The sequence below is a fragment of the Lathyrus oleraceus genome, chromosome 4 (assembly GCF_024323335.1).
Source record: "Lathyrus oleraceus cultivar Zhongwan6 chromosome 4, CAAS_Psat_ZW6_1.0, whole genome shotgun sequence".
NCBI lineage: Eukaryota > Viridiplantae > Streptophyta > Magnoliopsida > Fabales > Fabaceae > Lathyrus > Lathyrus oleraceus.
In genome coordinates, this window is record NC_066582.1 from 41792337 (window position 1) to 41814114 (window position 21778).

Here is a 21778-nt window from a genome sequence, read left to right on the forward strand (position 1 = left end):
CAGAGCTTCGGCATGAACTCGGCATCAAAAACCACAGATCAAGGTCATCTGGAACCCATACTTCAGAACCAAGTCACCAACAGGACCCAAACAAAAGTCACCAACAGGACACGGTCACCAACAGATCAAGTCACCAACAGTACCTGTAATGATTCATCCCCTCCCTACTCACGGGTGTCATCTAGGCCAGGGTAAGGTCAAGAGAAACGTACGATAAACGATCCTTTCAAGAATATCATCATATGCACACCAGGTGTATGCAACGATAATACCCCATCAGAATCTGAACTGCTCGTGATATCATGTTCCGCTAAGTGACGCCATACCACCCGCTCCCATGAATCACTCTATTCCTAGGTGTCCTAAAGTTCACTCATAGCCTGGGTATTGGGCCTTTTACCTCTTGTAACTCCCACCCAACAGAGCAACAGATACATAGCCAGCACAATGATAATATGATGCATGCAAACATATATGCACATATATACAATCACGTCATAATAATCACAAATGCAATAAATAAAGCAGTAAAAGCAACCAAAACGATCCTAAAGGACACTAGGATTGACTCGCTTAGGGAAAGATCCCTAGCAGAGTCGCCAGCTGTCGCATTCGCGAAAAACAACCGGCGGGAAAAGACACAGAGTCGCCACCGTGCGTTATTTATCCCAAAGGAGGGAAAGGAAACGCTCGAAGTAAACCTAAGAAAGGGAAAGGAATGGTCTCACGACCAGAGATTGCTAGGATCGGGAGTCGGTTATGCGAAGGGAAGGTATTAGCACCCCTACGCATCCATCGTACTCGACGGGATCCACGCTCAAAAGAATAGAATAAGGTTGCTAAAAAACTGCTCAAAACACTGCACAAGCTGGAATGAAATAACACAGGTGAAAGACGGAAGAAGATGACTCGGCAGGATGTCGCATCCTGGGCCTACGTAGTTTGTCAGACACAAACATCAGAGTCGACGTAGTTCGGGGAGATGGGGAACGTGCTCGCCAGGATGTCGCATCCTATGCATACGTATCTTCTCTAACCAGAGTAAGAATCAGAGCACTCGTAGCTCGGCTAACGCACGCCGAAACAAAGACACTGAAAAAGAGACGCTGAGACGTCAAACGAAACACACACCTGGAAACGGAATCCAATCGATGGGCTTACATCCGACTCCACACAAAACAAACCAACGGGAAACCGAATGCCAATCGCTGGACTTATATCAGACTCCGGACAAACAACAAACACGGGAAACCGAATGCCAATCGCTGGACTTACATCAGACTCCGAACCAACAAACACAAACAGGAAACCGAATGCCAATCGCTGGACTTACATCAGACTCCCAACGTACAAACACAAACAAAACAAAAGGTTGCCCGGAGAGATCAGCTCAATCTCCTGCCTACGTACCTCATCTGGTATGAGGATCAGGGCGACGTAGTTCCCCTTAACAGGGAAGAAACTCTCCTAAACAGAGACTAGGGAGATAACAAACTACTAGGGAGACTACGACTCGAGCCTAGAAGTTGTCATGCATACGATCCCTAAGTTGAGGTCTCTAATCAGAACCTAACTCGCACAGGAAGCAAGCTAGCTAATCACAGCAACAAGTAAGCAAGCACGGGTGAACAGGTATCACACACTATATGCAAACAAGTGGCTCATACAAGGTTGGGCTTTAATCAAGGGGTCATATCAACCTCGACAAACAAGCCAATACTGGAAGGGGTATCTGAGGGCTCTTAACCACTGACATTGACCGTCAGGGTGAGCAGATGAAAAGGTAATGAGGATAAGACCTCATAGCTCTTAACCCGGGCCTGGGTAAGCTTCAATCAATGAAAACGTGGGGATCCAGAATGAGGGACCCTACTCCACTTGACGGACTCTATATACCGGGATCTTGGGTTAGGTTCAAGAGCCTCAGCACGTAGTGCGAGCTTAATGAACGACTCAAACGATTAGCAGGGGATTGATTGCTAATCCCTTCTATCTGCCAATTGCCTCTTCACTTAGGAGGACTTGAAGTACATGGCACAAAAGTAAACAAACACAGTCATTGCCTATTAAGGAGGACTTCAGCCAAATGCCTGCCAAAAGAAACGACGGGGCTTCCAGACTACATGGAGTTAGAATGGTTACCTAGGTGGTATGCCAACCACAAGCAAAGCAAAGCTCAAGCAATGAGCTTAAGCGACTAATGTACCTGTAAGAAAGTCAAACAAGTCAATATCCACATTCAGACAAACCAAACAGTCAATCAACAATGTTCTATATGTACACAAGTCCTATTGTGCAAACAACTCAAGTGAGTTCATCACCAATGACCCTACAACACAACAAATGTTAGTTAATCAATGCAACTTGCATCTCAAGTCATGAGATTACATCAACCATTAGTATTGGAAGCTTGAACCTGAAATGCAAAGCTCAAAACGTGAGTACAACCCACTAGTACCAAGACTAGGGTCAAAGGCAAAGCAAAAAGTCAAAACAGCAACCAATATTCAACATGAAGCACATTTATTCAAGTAAGAACATGTCCTAAAAAGGACCAGACTCAAATCCTAAGGAAAATCCATCTAATGATCATGCTAAGGCAAAGGCATGCAATGGTGTCAACAATTGAGCATCAAGAAGAGAAAATGCACATTAAATCAGAAACACATCCGATAATCATGAAACTTTTTGTGTGATATCAACATGTTAAACACAAGCAGCATGCAAAAAATCAGAATCAGAAGAGCTCAATTGACCTAGAAATGAAAATGAACAAGATCCACATCCAAATGTGTGACACACATTGTCACACCATGCATTCATGTGTCCCAAACAGAGATGGAAAATGATAAAAATGCACAACCAAGCCTCAAAAATTATGTAACATGTTAGGAATCAGCATACCAAATTTCAAAGCAATTGGCCAATGTATGAGCATTTCACAATTAATTGAATGAAGCATGGTACATTTGCATACATGTTCAAACACATGATCTCAATAAAAATTCCAAAAATGATAAAATCAGGAAATGCACATCATAAAATATTAGACACTTCAAAGAACATGTGGAAAAAAATTGGATTTAATTGGATTAATTTTCTATTTTTTATGATTTTTTGAATTTGATGAAAATAACATGAAATTAAATGTGAAGCATGGAAATAATATGAAATGAATTAGAAATGGCAATGCTTCATGGAGGATCCGAACACAAGACACTCAGGTCACAAAAATGCGCTTGAAAATGAATTAGAATTATGAAATGTATGAAGCCAGGTTCGAACCGGTGTGCTTAAGGCTGCAAGCGAGTTTCACACCAAACGCAGCGTTTAAAGTAATATGAAGAATAAATGGATTTTAAGAAAACGTCTACGCATGGGACTCGAACACGGTACATTGAGGTTAATGGCGCATGTACAGTACAAATGCAGAGCTGAACCAGCAAACCCTAGGCGCGGCGGTTAGCGGTGGTTTCCACCATCTTCTTCGTGGAGACAGTGGCGCTACAGTGCCTCATCAAAAAAAATTCTCCAGAAACGCTTAAAAACTATACCAATCGAATGCTTATTCAATGCACAATCCAAATCTAACATTGATTCAAGCTAAATCTCCATGGATAATGCAAATCGATCGAAAACATTTTTAACATTCAAACTTCAAATCAACACAACTCAACCAATTCTCATCCATTTTTCATGAAATTTATATCAGAATTCTCAGCATGATAAGCTCTACAAGTCTATGCACATAAAAAGAAGAATCAAGAGTTTCGAATTTCCAACCTCTTGAAGAGCAGAATGAAGAAACAGCGTATTCAAGGCCTAGCAATGTCCAGATCTCCTCTATCACTTGTATATTGAAGCTTTAGGCACGAATTGAAGCTTGAAATGGCTTGGATCTTGATCAGATTTCAACTTCCATCTTCATGTTCTTGAGCTTGATGTGCTTGATCTTGGCTCGAATTCTTCAAATCAATGCTTGATCCTTCATCAACCACACTCAATAAACCAGAATATGCAAGAAAATTGCTATGCTATGTGGAGAATTTTGAAGTTTCAATTTGGAGAAAATTTGGAGGGAAAGCAAATTTTCAGATCTAGAATGTGATCCCCTTCCAAATTCTGTTATGATTTATCTTATATACCATGTGCTAATGACATTGAAATTGTAATTAGGCCAAGGTTAATGGAAATTAGCAAGATATAAGGTGTAGTGCACAAATGGTAAAATGCACCCTATGCATGGTGAATGAACGTGAACAGTACCATGTGCATGCTCAAAATCACTTAAAATCATCTCATGCACATGTTGGAATTGGAATTTTGTTCATATGATGCACCAAATTTGAATTTGGTATTTTCCCTCCAAAAAGCACATGCATGGCCAAATGATCAAGTGATATTATTTCATGCAATGCAATGATGTATTTGGAAAATATAGGTCATGACATGCAAATTGCAAAAATAATGGCCTAAATTGGAGTTTTAGATCAAAAGTTATGGCACTTTGAAGTTTCATGCACACTTGGTGATCATTTGCTTATAACTCCTCAACCATTCATCAGATGCTCATGATCTTGGACTTTTTGGAAATGGGAGAGAAATATCTTCAACTTTCATGTTGGACAAAATTTCATTTGAAGCTTCTTTGATGTTGGAAAGTCAACTTGAATATGGACCAAAAACTTGCCATTTTTGGAAACTTGAAATTACAGGTCACTTTCCATTTTGGGAAACTTTTGATCTGGCTTCAAAACCTTCAATGTAGATGTTTGACATGATGAATAAGCCTCTTTTAGACATGAATGAAGTGTCTCAAACCATTTCTCCACCTCCTAGCTCTGAGTTGACTTTCAGTTGACTTTTATGGGCCTCAGATGACCTGGACATGCACTGATGACTTTGAGCCTCTAACAATTGGTAAAGTTGCTTCAAAATGAACCTTGATTCATATAAGCTCTTTAGAATAGTCATATGGCCTTCATCTCAAGGAAATGCTTGGTCTCTTGCACTGGTGAATCCTCTTGATGTCAGTCCTTGTTGATATGATGCAATGCAATATGTAATGTTAATGACCTAAAAAATGAAAATGAATGCATGAATGGGGGGTGCAAATTTGAGGTGCTACAACACCCTAGAAGCTTGAGTTGCTATATTCTTGAGTCGGCACTCCTGATCTACTTCAACTTTTGCCAGACGAACAGAATTGGTGAGTTCTTTTATCTGAGCCCCAAGTGTATCCCTTATCGTCTTGTTTTCCTTTGTGGCTAGATGCCACCAACGCTCATTATCTTGACATTCTTTCTAAGCTTGTCCTAGTTGACCCTTAAGAGTATCCAAACAATGATCAGCTTGTTCTAATCCCACTTTGATCTTTTTCCTCTTATGCTCCTCCTTGTTGAACTTTTCCACGTGGGCTTGGAGTTGTGCCTCTTTTCTCTCGAGTTCCCACTTCATATTGTTTTTCTCATTGATGGTTTGTTGGAGTTTTATCTGCAGCTCTTCATTCTCTTTTTCTAGCTTTGCCATGGTGGTCTTGAGTTCCTCCATTTCTTCAATAGGGACATGGGTGAGCTTAGGTTCAGGAAGAGGTATAGGTGCCTAAATGACAAATTTCATTTTAATCATTTGCACCCTTTCCTTTACCCACTGAAAATATGGTTCTTTTGTAATCCCATTTTCTCTCCCTAACTCAGCTTTCCCTTTTCGATTGACATTCTTCCAAGCTTCTTTGATTCGCTGGAATAAGCTAGGACTCTCAACCCCAAAGTCAAGTAACAAGAAAGATTCCAAAGACTTTGCCTCTGGATGGCCTTCCATTGGGTAGCCAAGTTGTCTGAGTGATAGAACTGGATTAGCATTTACACATCCTTGAGTTCCAATAAGCGGTAGATTTGGGAAATATCCACAACTGAATATGATATCCATGTTGATGTATTCTTTGGAATACCAAGAGAGATCTTCAGATTGGAGTGATCCCATTCTTTGAGGCCAACTAATATCCGTTTGTTCAACCCAAGCACCTGCCTTCGGAAGATGTTCTAGAAACCACTGATACAATAAAGGAGCACAACAAGCAATCAATCCTTTTTTCTTAGTATACCTATGACTTATGTAATAATAGACATCAGCTAACAAAGTGGGTACTGGGTTCCCAGTGAGGAAAACACAAATGGAAGTCATGTCTACGAAACCATCCATATTCGGGAACAGGATGATGCCATAGATGGCCAATGCAATAGCAGAGTAACAAGCATCCCAACTTTCTGCCTTTAATATGGTATGAGCTCTTTCCAAAAGAAAACTTAGTGAAAATCCTTTGGTATTCCCTTTGGTCTCTAAGTTAGCTTCTGCTTCCTTTTCATTCATGTGAAGCGCACTAGCAATGACCTCAAGGGGCAAAGATTCATCTGTCCCTTTAAATAGTGACTTGTTCTTCATAGGAATCCTAACAAGACGTTCGAATTCTTCCAACGTTGGTGCTAGCTGGAAGTCTTGGAATGTGAAGCATCTTAAAGGTAAGTCATAAAATTGGGCTAAAGTGATCAAGGATGTATGGTCCACTTGTTGATTGAGGATGCTGAGCAAATTGCCATAATTCTTTCCAAAGTTGATTCTGTATACAGGGTGCATCTGAGAGACCAAGTTACGTAAGTTCTTCAGATCGGGATCCTTGAACTTGAAGGAGTAAATGTTTCTTTTGCTTGATTCCATGTTTCTTGAATTCCTGCAACTCATGATACTCAGATACCTTGGAAATAAAATAGTATGAATGTTATGCTATGAATGATATTATGTGTGTCACGTGTAGGTTAATATACAAGTCATGATAGGGGTGTTCAAAACCAAACCAACCCAATAGAAAACCGCAAACCAAACCAAACCAAACCGTAACCGCAAAAAGCCGCTTTTGGTTCGGATTCGTTTGGGTCATTTTTTAATAAAACCGCACGGTTTGGTTTGGTTTGCGGTTTGTATTTTGCAAACCGAACTAAACCAAACCAAACCGCATTATGTTACAACCCAAAGTTCACTTATCCCACATCCAACCCAAACCTCAAACCTAGTATGCCTTAACCTTACAACAAACGATTTTCTCTTAATCACACTTAGGGTTTCAATTTCAACCTTCTTAAATCTCTCATAGTAGTATCACACATTCTTCTCATCTTCTTTTCCATGTACGTCTCGCCTATTCTACTCTAATAAGTCATCTATTATGTTCTTTCTCTTTTATCTTTTATGTTACTATTTTCTCTTCCAATTACGTTTTTATTGCACTTTTCTTCTCAATCTCGCATCTCTTATGTTCTTTTTTTCATCTTCTCTAATCTCTCATCTCATTTGTTTTTTTATGTTTTATTATAATGTCTTTGATATTATTTTATGCTACTATTTATATTTGTTTTTTATTCCACTTTTGTCTAATCTGGTTTTTTGTATATTGAATGAAATGTTTTTGTCTAAATATGATGAATTTTGATGTTATTTAGTAATGTATGAATGACTAAACACAAAATTATGTCGTTATAGGAGTATATATGGCTCAATAAAAATATTATAAAAAACCGAACCAGCCGAACCAACCCAAACCGCATTGATTTGGTTTGGTTTGGTTTGGTTTTATTTCCAAAAGTCAACCGAACCAAACCAAACCGCGTGTTTTTTTCTCTTGCGGTTCGGGTGATTTTTATCGCAAAAACCGCCCAAACCGCACCGCGAACACCCCTAGGTCATGAGAGTGGGTATTCTTGGTTACTAAACAAAACCCTTTTGGTAGAATGCTAAAAGTAAGAGGTTCCCAAAGTCATCAATCAATATTTAAGAAAGTTATTGTCATGATGAAAACTCATCTGCTAATAACATCCCTAAACAGAGTCTCATTTGGGTGAGGCCTTCGTATGGTCCCAAAGAGGAAGACTCCTAGTGGGTCCATACTACACAGCTCTCGAGTCCAGGGTTCTAATAAGGTTCTCAGAGTCATAGGTCGAGGTTGAGAATACCACTGTAAGGTAGTAATACGCCCAAGGGATCTCATCTGATTGGGGCTTTCGTATTAACCCAATAAGTCTGGGACTTTTCAGGTAGATACTACACAACCACCAGATATAATGGGTTAAAAGGTCCCTAGAGTCATTGATCCAACTTGAGAATATTATCGTCATGACGAAAACTCGTCGGGCAATAACATTTCAAGAGAATCTCCTCTAGGCGGGGTCTTCGTTTCTTCCCAACAAGGAAGACTCCTTGTGGGCACCCACTATGCAACCATCAACTTAATCTTATGGTTTTCCTCATACTCGGGTGGGGAGCCTATCTCACAAAGTATCACCAACCAAAGAACCCCCAATAAGACACAGTCAATAAACCACAACACAATAATTACAACAGAATAATAATAACAAAATAAAAATAACAAACCAACAAATAAGATTAACACACAATATAGAAACCGAACTAAATTAGGCTTCACTCTCTTTTGCTTGGAGCTAGTCCCCAACAGAGTCGCCATTTGTCGCATCTCGAAAAATACGATTCCTCGCGATGGTTGTGGAAAAAATTACATTCGAACAGAGTCGCCACCGAAGTTTTATTTATCCCAATAAAGGGATAGGAAAATATCGATAAAACCTTTTGGAAATGGAATAATGATCTTCGCAACCATATTTGAGTTCGGGAGTGGATTACGTAAGGGGAAGGTATTAGCATCCCTTAGAAAATAATGGGAACCTTTTAGTTCTAATTTGTGTTTTGAGTGTTAATTTATGTTTGTTTATTATCTTTGGTTATAAAATATTGAAAATAGAAATGGATGAGAACCTCGGAAAGGAGAAAGGGGAGGTTTTTTTATTAGTGTGCTCGTGAAGATACAAGAATCTCCTGCCTACGTATCCTTATGGTATGATAAGGAAATTAGAGCATTCGTAGTTCGGGGAACTACTGTTGGTTGGTGTTTTTTAGTGAACGACTGTTTAGATCGCGTTCTAAAGGCTAAACGTTGGCTTGTCTACTCTCGGCAGAGGCTTAAGCATTGGTTTGTTATGCGCATTAGAAAGGGTTAAATGGTGTTCTCTTGAAAAGAGTTTTGGTCACGCGAGGGGTGACGAGTTGAATTGATGTGTTGGGTGTTTTGTTTGATTGGTTGAGATGTTTTGGGTTGGAGGACGATTACTTGGATAGTCGGGTAAGACAACTCGTATCCTAATAGTTGGGAAAGGGAATAGAAGACTCTAGACCACTTTCTTTTTCATCTAAGTGATTATGAAAATAAGGTTTACGTGTAGTTGATGTGTTTTAGAATAAACGACAAGTACTTGAATGGCTGAATAAGACGACTCATATCCAAGCATTTGAGGAGAGGAATCGAAGACTCAAGACCATCTCCCTTTTCGCATAATTTATTATGAAAGTGGTTTGATTAAGTTGTATGTTTGCGGAGAAATATCAATTGTTCGACTAACCGAGTAAGAAAACTCGTATTCGTCCAATTGAGGAGTGAAGTTAAAAACTCAAAGTCGACTCCCTTTTCATTTAGCTTATTTTGAAAGTGTTTTGATTTAATCGGGATTTGGAAGTTTGTAGAGGAGCGACAATTATTTGACTAACCAAGTAAGAGAACTTGTATTCAAATAATCGAGGAGAAAAATTGAAGACTCAAAGTCATCTCCCTTTTCGTTTCTTATTCATAAAATGATTTGATTTGATCGTGCTTAGGTGGATTAGGAATGACGACTACTTGACTGACCGAGTAAAAGAACTTGTATTCAAGTAACCGAGGAGAGGAATTGAAAACTCAAAGTCATCCCCCTTTTCATTTCCAAAATGAAATGGTATTTAACTGTGATTGGGTATTTTAATTTGATTTGGATAAAAAATACTCGATGTTGGATCGAGGTTCTAAATTTGTGTTTATGAATGAAACGGATTCTAATTAGTGTATTGTTCTTCTACTCGATAAAATCGAATAGGTCTCATTGTACGAAAGCCCAAGAGTAAGCCATGTGAGGTTGATGGCGATACTTTTACAAGTAATCGACTTACAGAGGTGTTTTGAAAATGGGCTCGACTTTGAATCGAGAAGTATATGATTTATTTTGAAATTGGCTCGAATGATTTTTAAATCGATGAAAGCGACATAATTTTGTCACAATTATAACATGTCATTTCGTGTGCACTCCAGATTTGGTATAAACAAATAGATAAAGAATAATCATGCACATACACTCCATAAGATAAACGAGCATCTAAGTTATGAAGGACATTTGTGATGATATAACTAATTAATTAATTGAATGTTTAACGGATTATTTCATTTTAGTTAAATAATAAGTAATAATAATAAAAAATGGGTATAACCAAATAATTGCATATTTATTAAATATTAATAATGATAATAACAATATAATTGTGTATTTACTTTTAAAAATTAATAATAATAAAGGTAATATAATTACATATTTACTATATTAAAATAATATTAATAATAATATAATTATAATTTCGAAATAAAATAAATAGACTAAAGCATTGTCTTATTTTAATAACCAAAGAATCTAGTGTATATTTTTTATGTGTAAAAATAAAGTAAGTGAAATTACTTGAAAATGCATGTAAATGGGCCAAGGAAAACAGACCAAGCCCTAAATGGGCGCTGCTGGAAGTTTCCAGAATGGGTGTTATCAGTAAAAATTAAAAAAAAACACAATACAAAGAATATGTGCCTAAAGCAAAAGAAGTCCAGGAAGGGTCCGGTCAACCGTGTTGACCCAAAAGACTCCCTCTCCGAACGGTGACAAGTGTCCAAGGCTGGTGACACTTGTCACCACTACCCCCACGCTCCCACGGTTAGTTTAAAACAAAATATGGAAAATAAGCGTCACTTTACAAATCCCTTCTCTCTCCTCAATTTCCCAACCGTTCAGAAAAAAAGCTCTGCAAATCCTAAAGAAATTCTTTCCTCCCGGAGAAGACGGCCGAAGGCGACGGCTCACGGCGGAGCCTCCCTTCTTCTCCGGCCACCCTACCCAAAACGCAACCTAACCCACTAAATACAACCTTCCGAGTTCGAATCTGAATTCCAAAATCCCTAAACCAAACTCAAACCTTCTAGATCGAAGCAAAATCCAACCGATATAAAACTTCTCCAATCCCTAAACCGTAGTTTCAAGATTAAAGCTTTTGCATGTTGCGATTTAAGGAAAAATAACAGGGGCCTTGTTCTACTTACCACGACGAAGGGTATGGAAAAATGATTTCAGGCGAAAGTGGGAGAAGGAGCGTTTTTGGTCCGAGTTTGTCGCCGACAATCCGTCACGGTTTTAGATAAGTTTCTCCTCAATCTTTCTTTTCGTCTTCTTCTTCTTTGTCTGCTTTTGTTTCTGATGATTATATGGATTGCAAAGTTATTTTAATTTCCTTTTTTCATGATTCACTGGTTTTTGAATACTATGTGTTTGGTGTTCTTAACAAAATTATTTTTGATTACTCTCTGGGATCTCAGAAATGTTTTCTCTGTTTGGTTTTTGGGTTGGAAAAAATCTTCTTCGTCCCCTCTAAGTCTCTCCCCTTGCTGTATAACTTATATATGATAAACTGTTCAATGATGAATTTTGAGTCTTAAAAAACTCTTTGTAAGTTTTCATCCCATCCCAGATTTCGTGGGATTTGATCTTTGTAGATTTGTTATTGTTTTGAACCATTTTTGAAATGCTTTTTGAGTATTCAAGTTGGTCTTCTGGATAAAGTGTTGAACTGATTAATTTATTAGTTATTTTTCAGTTCTTTATGCGCTTATGGAAAGGGCTTTTTCATTTAAGTCGTTTTTTCTCTGCAGGTTACAAAGTGAAGTGACCTGATTGAAGGGAAGGTTGGCTGCGTAAAGCTTCAGGAAAGTGGGTTTTGAGGCGTGCCAATTCCAAAGGGGGGTTCAACCTATAGGACGGTCTGGTCAACTGGTTTTGATCTTTTTGGGCAATGGTTCTTGGGAATTTCGTTTCCACCAGTTGGATTTACAGCAACTTCTTATTCAATTTTGAACATTAAGATGTAATTACTTAGATTTTAGGTTAAATGTGTATTTTGGACTGTTTGTAACCTATTGGATTAAAATTTACTTATGTAATTACCTTTTAAGCATTCAAACCTTATCTCAATATTTTATTTATGCTAATCAATTAAGCGTCTTAAACTTTGTCTTACCATTTCAATTGGAAACCTATTTGGACCACCATGAGCATCCAACTAAAAGTTGCCTCTAGCATGTCATTATTTAACAAAATACAATCGTGACCAAAAGTTTAAAATGAAACATGTCAATGCAATTTCAACTCTAAAAAAAACAACACACTTTCAACTTTGGCACAAAGAAGCCAAATATGGTGACTTGATCTAAAACAACATAATTTCAACTTCAACACATAAGTCTAAATATGGTGCTTTGATTTAAGACCGACAGATACATGCCTCAAAAAATGCAAATTTAATTTAGGGACCTATGAAGGACTTAGAATTTGGCATAAATATCTGGAATGTGCAAATGGACTAATAATAAGTGAACATAAAAATAATAACATGGCTCTTAATACTTACTAATAAGAAAATAGATTTTGGACTAGTAATGTAAAAAGATTCAAACCACATTTTACATTATGGACACGCTTATGCAAATGGGCCTCTGAAACAAAGAGATCTCATGGGTGAAACCACAATGGGCTTTGTTATCCAAAAAAGCACATACCATCCCATGCTTCAGTAGAAACCAATGCAGCTGATATTTTTTTAAAGATCTTAACAGATGAAAAAATGTCTTTGAAGACTTGTTGTCACCAAGGGGCTGAGAAACCTCAAGACGAGGCTTATGTCTTAAGATAAGATACATGTCTTATAGAATTGGGTAGTAAATGTTGGTTGAAGATTTTTTTTACCCGGACAAAATTGGGGCATGACAATGTGCATGACCTATTTTGCAGGTTTTTAGCATCTGGTTTTGTGCATGATGACATGGCACTTGTTCCATCACATATTGCAACTGTCGAAAGACACAGATGAAGGTGATGTTGATCCAACGCAGTACAAATGATTCATTGGATAACTTCGATACCTTTATCACATAAGGCCTGATCTAGCATACATTGTAGGTATGGTGAGTAAATTCCTGTTGAAGCCAAAGGTATCACATCTAGTAGAGACGAAGAGGATACTAAGGTATCTGAAAGGAACTCTCGACTATGACATTTTGTTTCATGTAGTTGATAAAGGAAGAGAATATAAGCTAGTGAGATACACCGACTCAAGTTGGTGTAGTGATGCCGAGGATAGAAAATCCACAGTTGGTTATGTATTTATGCTAGGTGGTGCACCAGTTGCTTAGAGTTCGAGAAAAGAATCAGTAGTAGCAACGTCTTCGTGTGAAGCAGGGTAAATAGATGTTTCTCTTTATGCATGTCAAGCAACTTGGATGGTGAATTTGTTCGAAGAGATTACAGGTAAGAATCATGGAGTGATTACCATGAAGATCGACAACATCTCTATTATCAATATAGCGAAGAATCCGATAGCGATGGACGAAGCAAATACATCGAAATGAGATTCCACCATCTTCGAGAGCAAGTAGCAGAAGTGAAACTGAACTTGGAACAATGCAGAACTGAGAATCAGATTGCAGATATTATGACGAAAGAAGTTGAGTTCGAAGTTTTTAAGAAGTTAAGGTCTATGATGAATGTAGATAGCTTAGACACAATGAATTAGGTAGTGTGTTGAAAATTTAATGCATGGTGTCGAAGCATGTTGTTGTCGAAACACCTAGTGTCTAGGTGTCGAAGTGTTGAGGAGTTAACCTCAATATGGATTTTTACTTAGATCCAATTTTGCAGTGTTAGCAGAGTTAGGTATTTGGACTTTTCTTGAAGAGCAAGCAAGTTCAAAATCTATAAATAGGAAGTAACCCCTATCATTTTAAAAGATATCGCATACTAGAAAATTTTGAATATTAGAAAATATGGAATTAATAAATCTTAAACACTAAAAAATTTCACACCTTGTTCTTGTCACAAAAGATATAAGTTCTTGTCAGATTAAACATTATTACTATAATAATGTTACGTGTACTAGTTTTATACATTAACATACCAAACTATTGTAACCTCACGTCATCATATATTTATACTTATCTCATTTCTCTCCAATTTTGTGATTTGGCATAAATTTTTCATATTTATTTCCATTCTAAGTTCCTGCACTTAACATATTCATCTCTTGTTTCTTACACGTCATCGTTATCATCTTCAACATCAATGATCCCTTATATAAACAACACTATCAAAGAAACAGACAAAAACAAACAACCACCTTATCATAACAATCACGTGTTGTTCTTTTCATATAGTGCTGTCTATCTGTGTTTCTTATATAACTCATTCATCATATGATCAGGTAATATATTATATATACCAGAAAAATCTTATAGTATTGACGTTTCAGAGAGGTTGTAGAAGAATGTTTGGGAACGGTGTTGTTGGGGTATTATCAGAAACTGTTAATAAATGGGAGAGAAGAACACCTTTGACTCCTTCGCACTGTGCTCGATTACTTCATCGTGGTGTTTCACGGATCATTGTTCAGCCTTCTACTAAGAGGATTCATCCTGATGTTCTTTATGAAGAAGTTGGTTGCGAAATTTCACATGATTTGTCACCTTGTGGCCTCATTCTTGGGATCAAACAACCAACGGTACAATTCTTTCTTCTTTTCTTCATATTAATTATACATTTCAATGTGTATGATAATGATAATCATAATGATAATGATGATGTTGATGATGCAGTTGGAGATGATATTGCCAGATAGAGCTTATGCTTTCTTTTCACATACTCATAAAGCACAGAAAGAAAATATGCCTTTGTTGGATAAGGTGTGTTTGTTTGTATGTTTGTGTGTGTGTTTCAAACGTGATTATTTGTGGCTTCTAAGTTGTTTAATCTTGTTGTAGATTCTAGCTGAGAGAGCATCAGTGTATGACTATGAATTGATTGTTGGGGAAAATGGGAAGAGGCTACTTGCATTTGGAAATTTTGCTGGTAGAGCTGGAATGGTTGATTTCTTACGCGGATTAGGACAGCGTATGAGAATTTCTAATCCGGTTTTACTTTCGATTGTTTAGTGAGGATGAATGATTTTTGAGTTTGATTGGTTGTTATCTGGTTTATGTATGGTATGTATCAGGTTATTTAAGTCTTGGATATTCAACACCTTTTCTGTCACTTGGATCATCATACATGTATCCGTCCTTGGCTGCTGCTAAGGCGGCAGTTATTTCTGTTGGCGAAGAAATAGCAAATCACGGATTGCCGTTGGGGATCTGTCCTCTTGTTTTTGTATTTACTGGTTCGGGAAATGGTATGATAATAGCCTAATACATACTTTGTAGTTGTTACATTGTCAATGTATCACTCACAAAGACACCAGACACGAAACTGATAATAATTTGAAAATGTGGAAATAATTGAATGTATCCGTGTCATGTCTATGTCAAACATCAATGCGTGTTAGATACTAGATACTGAAACGTCATCAAGTTGAAACTCTTCCTTCGTTGTAGTTTGCTCTGGAGCACAGGAGATATTTAAGCTTCTTCCCCATACTTTTGTGGATCCGTCTAGACTAAGCGAACTGCATAAGATGGTAAGTTTTCGGTACGAAATAAAGGAAATTGTTAGGAATTAGAGTTTAAATTTGACTAGAAAACAATTGATTGAATCTTGAAAACAATGTGGTATTGTTGCTTTTGAGATGCATAACATGTGTCCTGAACTTTGCCACATTATGTACTTAGGAGGCAAATAAAGCAAGGCATGGATCAAAAAGAATTTTCCAAGTTTATGGTTGTATTGTGACTGCTCAAGACATGGTTGAACCCAAAGATCCCATGAATGTGTTTGACAAAGTGAGTTTTGGGATCTCCTATTACCTATTTATCGACTAAAAGTCCGTCTCTCCGTAAGATTTGTATCTGATATGTTAACCTGATACGGCTATTTCAGGTGGACTACTATGCACACCCTGAACATTATAATCCAATTTTCCATGAAAAAGTAGCACCATACGCATCGGTTATTGGTAGGTCCATTCATGCTTACTAAATATATTAGTACTTTTGACTTTTGTACATTTTGGTCTGAAATGTTGCTTGAAATGGCGATGTTAGTGAATTGCATGTATTGGGAGAAAAGGTTTCCTCCATTATTGAGCACCACGCAGATTCAAGATTTGATGAGAAAGGAATGTCCACTTGTTGGAATAGCCGACATAACGTGTGATATAGGCGGTTCACTTGAGTTTGTTAACCGCAGTACATCAATTGATTCGCCTTTCTTCAGGTATATCATGTCACTTGTTTGAACTTTGAAGAAGTTATTCATTTTTCTACACCATGGAATGTAAGTGGTTTTAGAAAATGACCTATTGCATACAATCGACGATTGTGAGGTTTAATTAAAATTGTTGTTAGATATGATGCGAAAACGGATTCGTACCATGAGGACATGGAGGGGAATGGAGTGATATGTTTAGCTGTTGACATTCTTCCAACAGAATTTGCAAAAGAGGTAAGTTTCTTCAATTCATTGCATAACATAATGCTATAACAGGTTTCGAAGATGATTGAGTTCAATTTTATTATGACTAGGCTTCACAATATTTTGGGAACGTATTGTCGCAATTTGTCACAAATTTGGCTTCTGCTACCGACATTACAAACTTACCTGCTCACTTAAAAAGAGCTTGCATAGTCCATCAAGGCGTCCTAACCTCCTTATATGATTATATACCTCGTATGCGGAACTCTGATTCTGAGTATGTTCTCATCTACTTTTCATTATTTGGTGACTCTTTTTTATAGTACTTGTTATTTTCCCACTTACAATAGCTTCTTAAAATGACTTGTAGGGATGTATCAGAAAACTCAGCAAATTCTCTATCAAACAAGCGCAGATATAACACATCGGTGAGTTCGTCAGTTTCAATATTATTATCCATTCTGTAGTAGATAACCATGCTAATCATGCTATTTGATAATTTAATCTTCTGATCATGATCGGTGAATATTAACGACAGGTATCTCTGAGCGGTCACTTATTTGATAAGTTTCTGATAAACGAGGCCCTCGATATTATTGAAACCGCAGGAGGCTCCTTCCACTTGGTTAACTGTCATGTGGGTCAGACTGTTGATGCTATATCATACTCCGAACTTGAAGTAAGTACTCATATATTTGTTTCAAAATAGAATTTTAACTTACCATTTTAATAATTGCTATGGACAATTCAAGCATGGGCATTGTAGGCCGAGACAAATTCGGTATGGGGCATACCATTTGTCTTGATGCTCTTTTGTTTTCTAGTCTTTTTTAAATGGAAATTATGATTATGATTTTTGTCTCGACCTCGTGAACTTCTAATGATTAATACTTCAACAACATCTGTGTTTTCGACAGGTTGGTGCGGATGATGAGGCTGTTCTGGATCAAATCATTGATTCTTTAACCACGCTTGCTAATCCAACCAAAAATAATAAATTTTCAAATAACATTTCACTTAAGCTTGGTAAAGTTCAACAGAACGGAGGCATGAAGGAATCTGATCCGAGAAAGAAGGCTGCAGTTTTGATTCTTGGCGCTGGTCGAGTCTGCCAGCCAGCGGCCGAAATGTTATCGTCATTTGGATCCAGCCAGTGGTATAAAACATTGCTGGGAGATGATTTTGATGATCAAATCGAGGTTGATGTCATTGTAGGATCTTTGTACCTGAAGGACGCGGAGCAGGTACTTTAACCAAAATATTTTATTTTGCATTAGTTCTTCTATAGAAGCTGGTCTTTCATTAGGATCTTATACATGATATTCGATTTTCGTACCTGCAGACTGTTGAAGGAATTCCAAATGTAACAGGAATTCAGCTTGATGTGATGGATAGTGACAGCCTTTTTAAGCGCGTTTCACAGGTACAATTGTCGCATAGAAGCATTTTACAATACAGTTCTTTTCTTTTGTGTTCTTAAATTTTCCTGTTTTGCAGGTGGACGTTGTTATAAGTTTGTTACCCCCTAGTTGTCACGTTATCGTCGCAAATGCTTGCATCGAGGTACTTTGCAGTACTTTATGTTATTATTCAACATTGAACTGAAATGCTATCTCATTAGGCAAAAAAATATAAACATCTATAGCAACATCTCGACGAATAGTAAATGAATATGTTTCTAAATTCTTGATGCAGTTGAAAAAACATCTTGTCACTGCTAGCTATGTTGATAGCTCCATGTCAATGCTAGACGATAAAGCTAAAGTTGCTGGTGTAACAGTCCTTGGCGAGATGGGCTTGGACCCAGGGATAGGTATGAGCTAATCTGATATTCATAACAATTCTTCTGAAAAGTATAATCGGTAAAAATTTCACACGTTTTCAATCAAAATGGCCTTGTAATAAGTTTGTAACTGATTGATGATCCAGATCACATGATGGCAATGAAGATGATCGACGAGGCACATATGCAGAACGGGAAAATAAAGGCTTTCACTTCTTACTGTGGTGGACTTCCATCTCCTGAAGCTGCTAACAATCCATTGGCATATAAATTCAGGTACTTCTTCGAATGTTTTATCTATTTTTACTAGCATAGTATTGTTGTTGCTGCTATAAAAACTCATTCAGTTGCCAATTATTTCAGCTGGAGTCCTGTAGGGGCCATCCGAGCTGGGCGCAATCCTGCCACTTACCTAGACCACGGTGAAACTGTACATGTTGATGGTAAGCTCTATTCCTTTATTATCTTAACATGATTCTGTGATATGTATGCGCGCATTTACTATCAAAACGTGCGTGAAATTTCCTATAGGAGAAGTATTGCATAGTTTATTTGTTTCATTTTCAACTAGTATCAACCTCATGTGTTTGTTACATTTGATTGAAGGATTCATAAGCTCACTGCATAGCTCTTGTTTATTCGACAGGGGACAATCTTTACGATTCTGCTGCAAAACTAAGGCTACCGGACTTTCCTGCTTTTGCTTTGGAATGTCTTCCTAACCGCAACTCTTTACTTTACGGAGATTTATATGGAATAGGATCTGAAGCATCAACTATCTTTCGCGGAACCCTCCGTTACGAAGGCATGGATTCTATCTCAAATACTTCTAACCTTTTTCGAAAAGCTCTTTAATCTAGATTAGTCTATATTTGGTGAATCTATATGGAACTTATTTTTATTAACTCCTTGTACAGGGTTCGGTGAAATCATGGGGACACTTTCTAGGATTGGCTTATTCAACAGTGAAGCTCATCCGATTCTAAAGAACGAGGAGAGACCAACCTTTAGAAAATTCACGTTCGACCTACTGAAAATCGACCACGAAGATCCAAATGGAGCATTGATCGGAGAGGTGGACATCACAAAAAGAATATTATCATTAGGACATTGCAAAGATCAAAGATCTGCAACTATGACAGCAAAAACAATCATGTAGTCCATTTAACACCCTCTTTTTATTAGCATTATCATCAGAAAATCATTGTTTTAATGTTGCCTGTTTCCGCAATCTCTCTCGTGTAGATTTTTAGGACTTTTTGATCAAACAGAAATCCCTACTTCCTGCCAAAGTGCTTTTGATGTTGCCTGTTTCCGCATGGAGGAGAGATTATCCTACTCCAGCACAGAAAAGGTATATCAATATGAATTCATATATACTTCTAAGTTCATACGTATAATATCTGTTGCGTCGACTTTATATCTGATTTGTAAGCAGGATATGGTGCTTTTGCACCATGAAATGGAGGTAGAATATCCAGACAGACAAATTACAGAGAAGCAAAGAGCTACTTTGCTTGAATTTGGGAAGACTTGTGATGGAAAAACCACAACTGCCATGGCCCTTACTGTCGGTATTCCAGCTGCTGTTGGAGCTCTGGTACTTTTCCTCCAAAACTGTTGTCTATACTGTACTATTCCAATTTCCAAGTAAATACTGTTACTGAATTTGTAGCATCTTTGTTTTTCAGCTCTTACTGACAAATAAAATTCAGACAAGAGGTGTTTTAAGGCCCATTATATCTGAAGTATACACTCCAGGTGATTGAATATGTTCAGTTGTTAACAGATTTTCGATACGAAACAGAAGTACTGTTGTAGTAAATTTTGCATATTGTAGCAAACTAGGAATTGCTTTTAATGTAAATGCTTATTTTTGGTTTGTGATGTTTGCAGCTTTGGATATTATACAAGCTTATGGCATCAAGTTGATAGAGAAGAATGAGTAGTCTGTATAATTGAGGCTGGTGTTTGATGTGTAGATCATTTACTATTATAGAATTTAATAATTGAGGCTATAATAATGTTAGGTGGACACTTATTTTGTTTTAGTCTACTATTTTATTAGTTTGTTAGAATAAGATCTATTCTTTAGCAGAAGGTTTGTTATCTGTGTTACTACTCAATATGCAGAGCTTGTTATTTCCTTTGTTTGTAAAATGGTTGTATATTAGTTCATGTTAACTGAATAAAAATTACATTCTTCCACTTACTTTTTGAAGCTTTGTTAAAATTTGATTTTTAACATTTGGTATGGTATCAGAACTTTCAAAAGGGGGTTGACTAAATAGGAGTGTGAGAGTGAGTGAAGCATGGCAACCTTTGAGAAATTTGTGACTCCAAGATTGGACGGCCATTACAATCATTGGTCGATGTTGATGGAGAATTTCTTGAGGAGTAAAGAGATGTGGAATTTGGTGGATGAAGGTATTACATCACCAGCAATTGGGACTTCATCGGCAAGTGAGGCCCAGAGGAAAAGTGTGGAAGAAACAAAACTCAAAGATCTGAAAGTTAAGAACTATCTCTCTCAAGAGATTAACAGAGAGATCATGAAAATCATTCTTGACAAAATAATATCAAAGGCGATATGAGATTCGATGAAACAGAAGTATCAGGGATCCACATCCACCAAAGTAAAGAGAGCGCAGCTGCAGGCATTGAAGAAGGAGTTTGAAATGTTGGTTATGAAAGAAGGAGAAGAGATCAATAGCTTCATTTCACGAACCCTCGTGTTGGTAAATAAAATAAAAGTGAATGGGGGAAGATTTGAAGCAAAGCACGGTGGTAGGTAAGGTTTTGAGATCTTTGACTTCCAATTCAATTATGTTGTGTGTTTTTTAGGAGTCAAATGACATAAATATTATGCCTGTTGATGAGTTCCATGGAAGTTTACTTGTTCAAGAGCAAAGAATGCAGGGGAATCAGGAGGAAGAACAAGCATTAAGATTTATCCCATTAAAGAATTTATCCACATCTGTGTAGAGGTCGTCCAGTTTGCTTTCAACTATGATGTCAGAGATGAGTCTGCCTAAAGGAATCCACTTTCTTTGTTTGTTGTCTTTGTTTCTTGTTTCGTTAACCATCTCTCTTAGATATTTGAACAAGATGGAGGGAAGATTCATCTTGATACCTTTGGCCAGATAACATAACATGTATTTCTGATCAGCATTAATGTAGTCTGCAGAGTTGTTTGCAGGACGACGATGAATGCATCCCAAGATAATCTTGGCCCATATCCTAGATTGGGATTTAAGATTTTTTACACCTGAATCTGATCCTTTCTGAAAGATGGTAGCCACAACTTCCTTCAACTTTTTTCCCCGTTTTGAACATTTGATAACATATTTTTGCCAGGTCCGTCATGATTCAGTAGCTTGACTATGGACTTCTCAGAATTTTGAATCTTCTGACCAAAAAA

At 37.4% G+C, this 21778-nt stretch overlaps 1 protein-coding gene across 1 annotated transcript; it reads left to right on the forward strand.

Moving 5' to 3' along the window:
- Positions 1-14195: 14195 nt before the first annotated feature.
- LOC127138739 (alpha-aminoadipic semialdehyde synthase) lies at positions 14196-20569 on the forward strand. Its single transcript, XM_051065244.1, has 24 exons — positions 14196-14730; positions 14825-14911; positions 14990-15119; positions 15223-15396; positions 15599-15681; positions 15833-15943; positions 16041-16116; positions 16205-16376; positions 16508-16604; positions 16685-16851; positions 16945-17002; positions 17113-17253; positions 17492-17818; positions 17917-17997; positions 18072-18137; positions 18270-18387; positions 18504-18633; positions 18721-18800; positions 19004-19162; positions 19275-19512; positions 19603-19711; positions 19796-19957; positions 20049-20118; positions 20254-20569. Exons 1-24 carry the CDS (start codon positions 14497-14499, stop codon positions 20304-20306), a joined length of 3123 nt encoding a protein of 1040 aa, XP_050921201.1. The 5' UTR covers positions 14196-14496; the 3' UTR covers positions 20307-20569.
- The last annotated feature ends 1209 nt before the right edge of the window (positions 20570-21778 follow it).

Excerpts from the sequence above, each read along its gene's own strand:
- LOC127138739 (XM_051065244.1), top strand. The coding sequence starts at position 14,497 with ATGTTTGGGAACGGTGTTGTTGGGGTATTATCAGAAACTGTTAATAAA. Across the intron at positions 14,912-14,989 it reads ATATGCCTTTGTTGGATAAG|ATTCTAGCTGAGAGAGCATC; the intron begins GTGTGTTTGTTT and ends ATCTTGTTGTAG. Across the intron at positions 16,117-16,204 it reads ACCATACGCATCGGTTATTG|TGAATTGCATGTATTGGGAG; the intron begins GTAGGTCCATTC and ends TGGCGATGTTAG.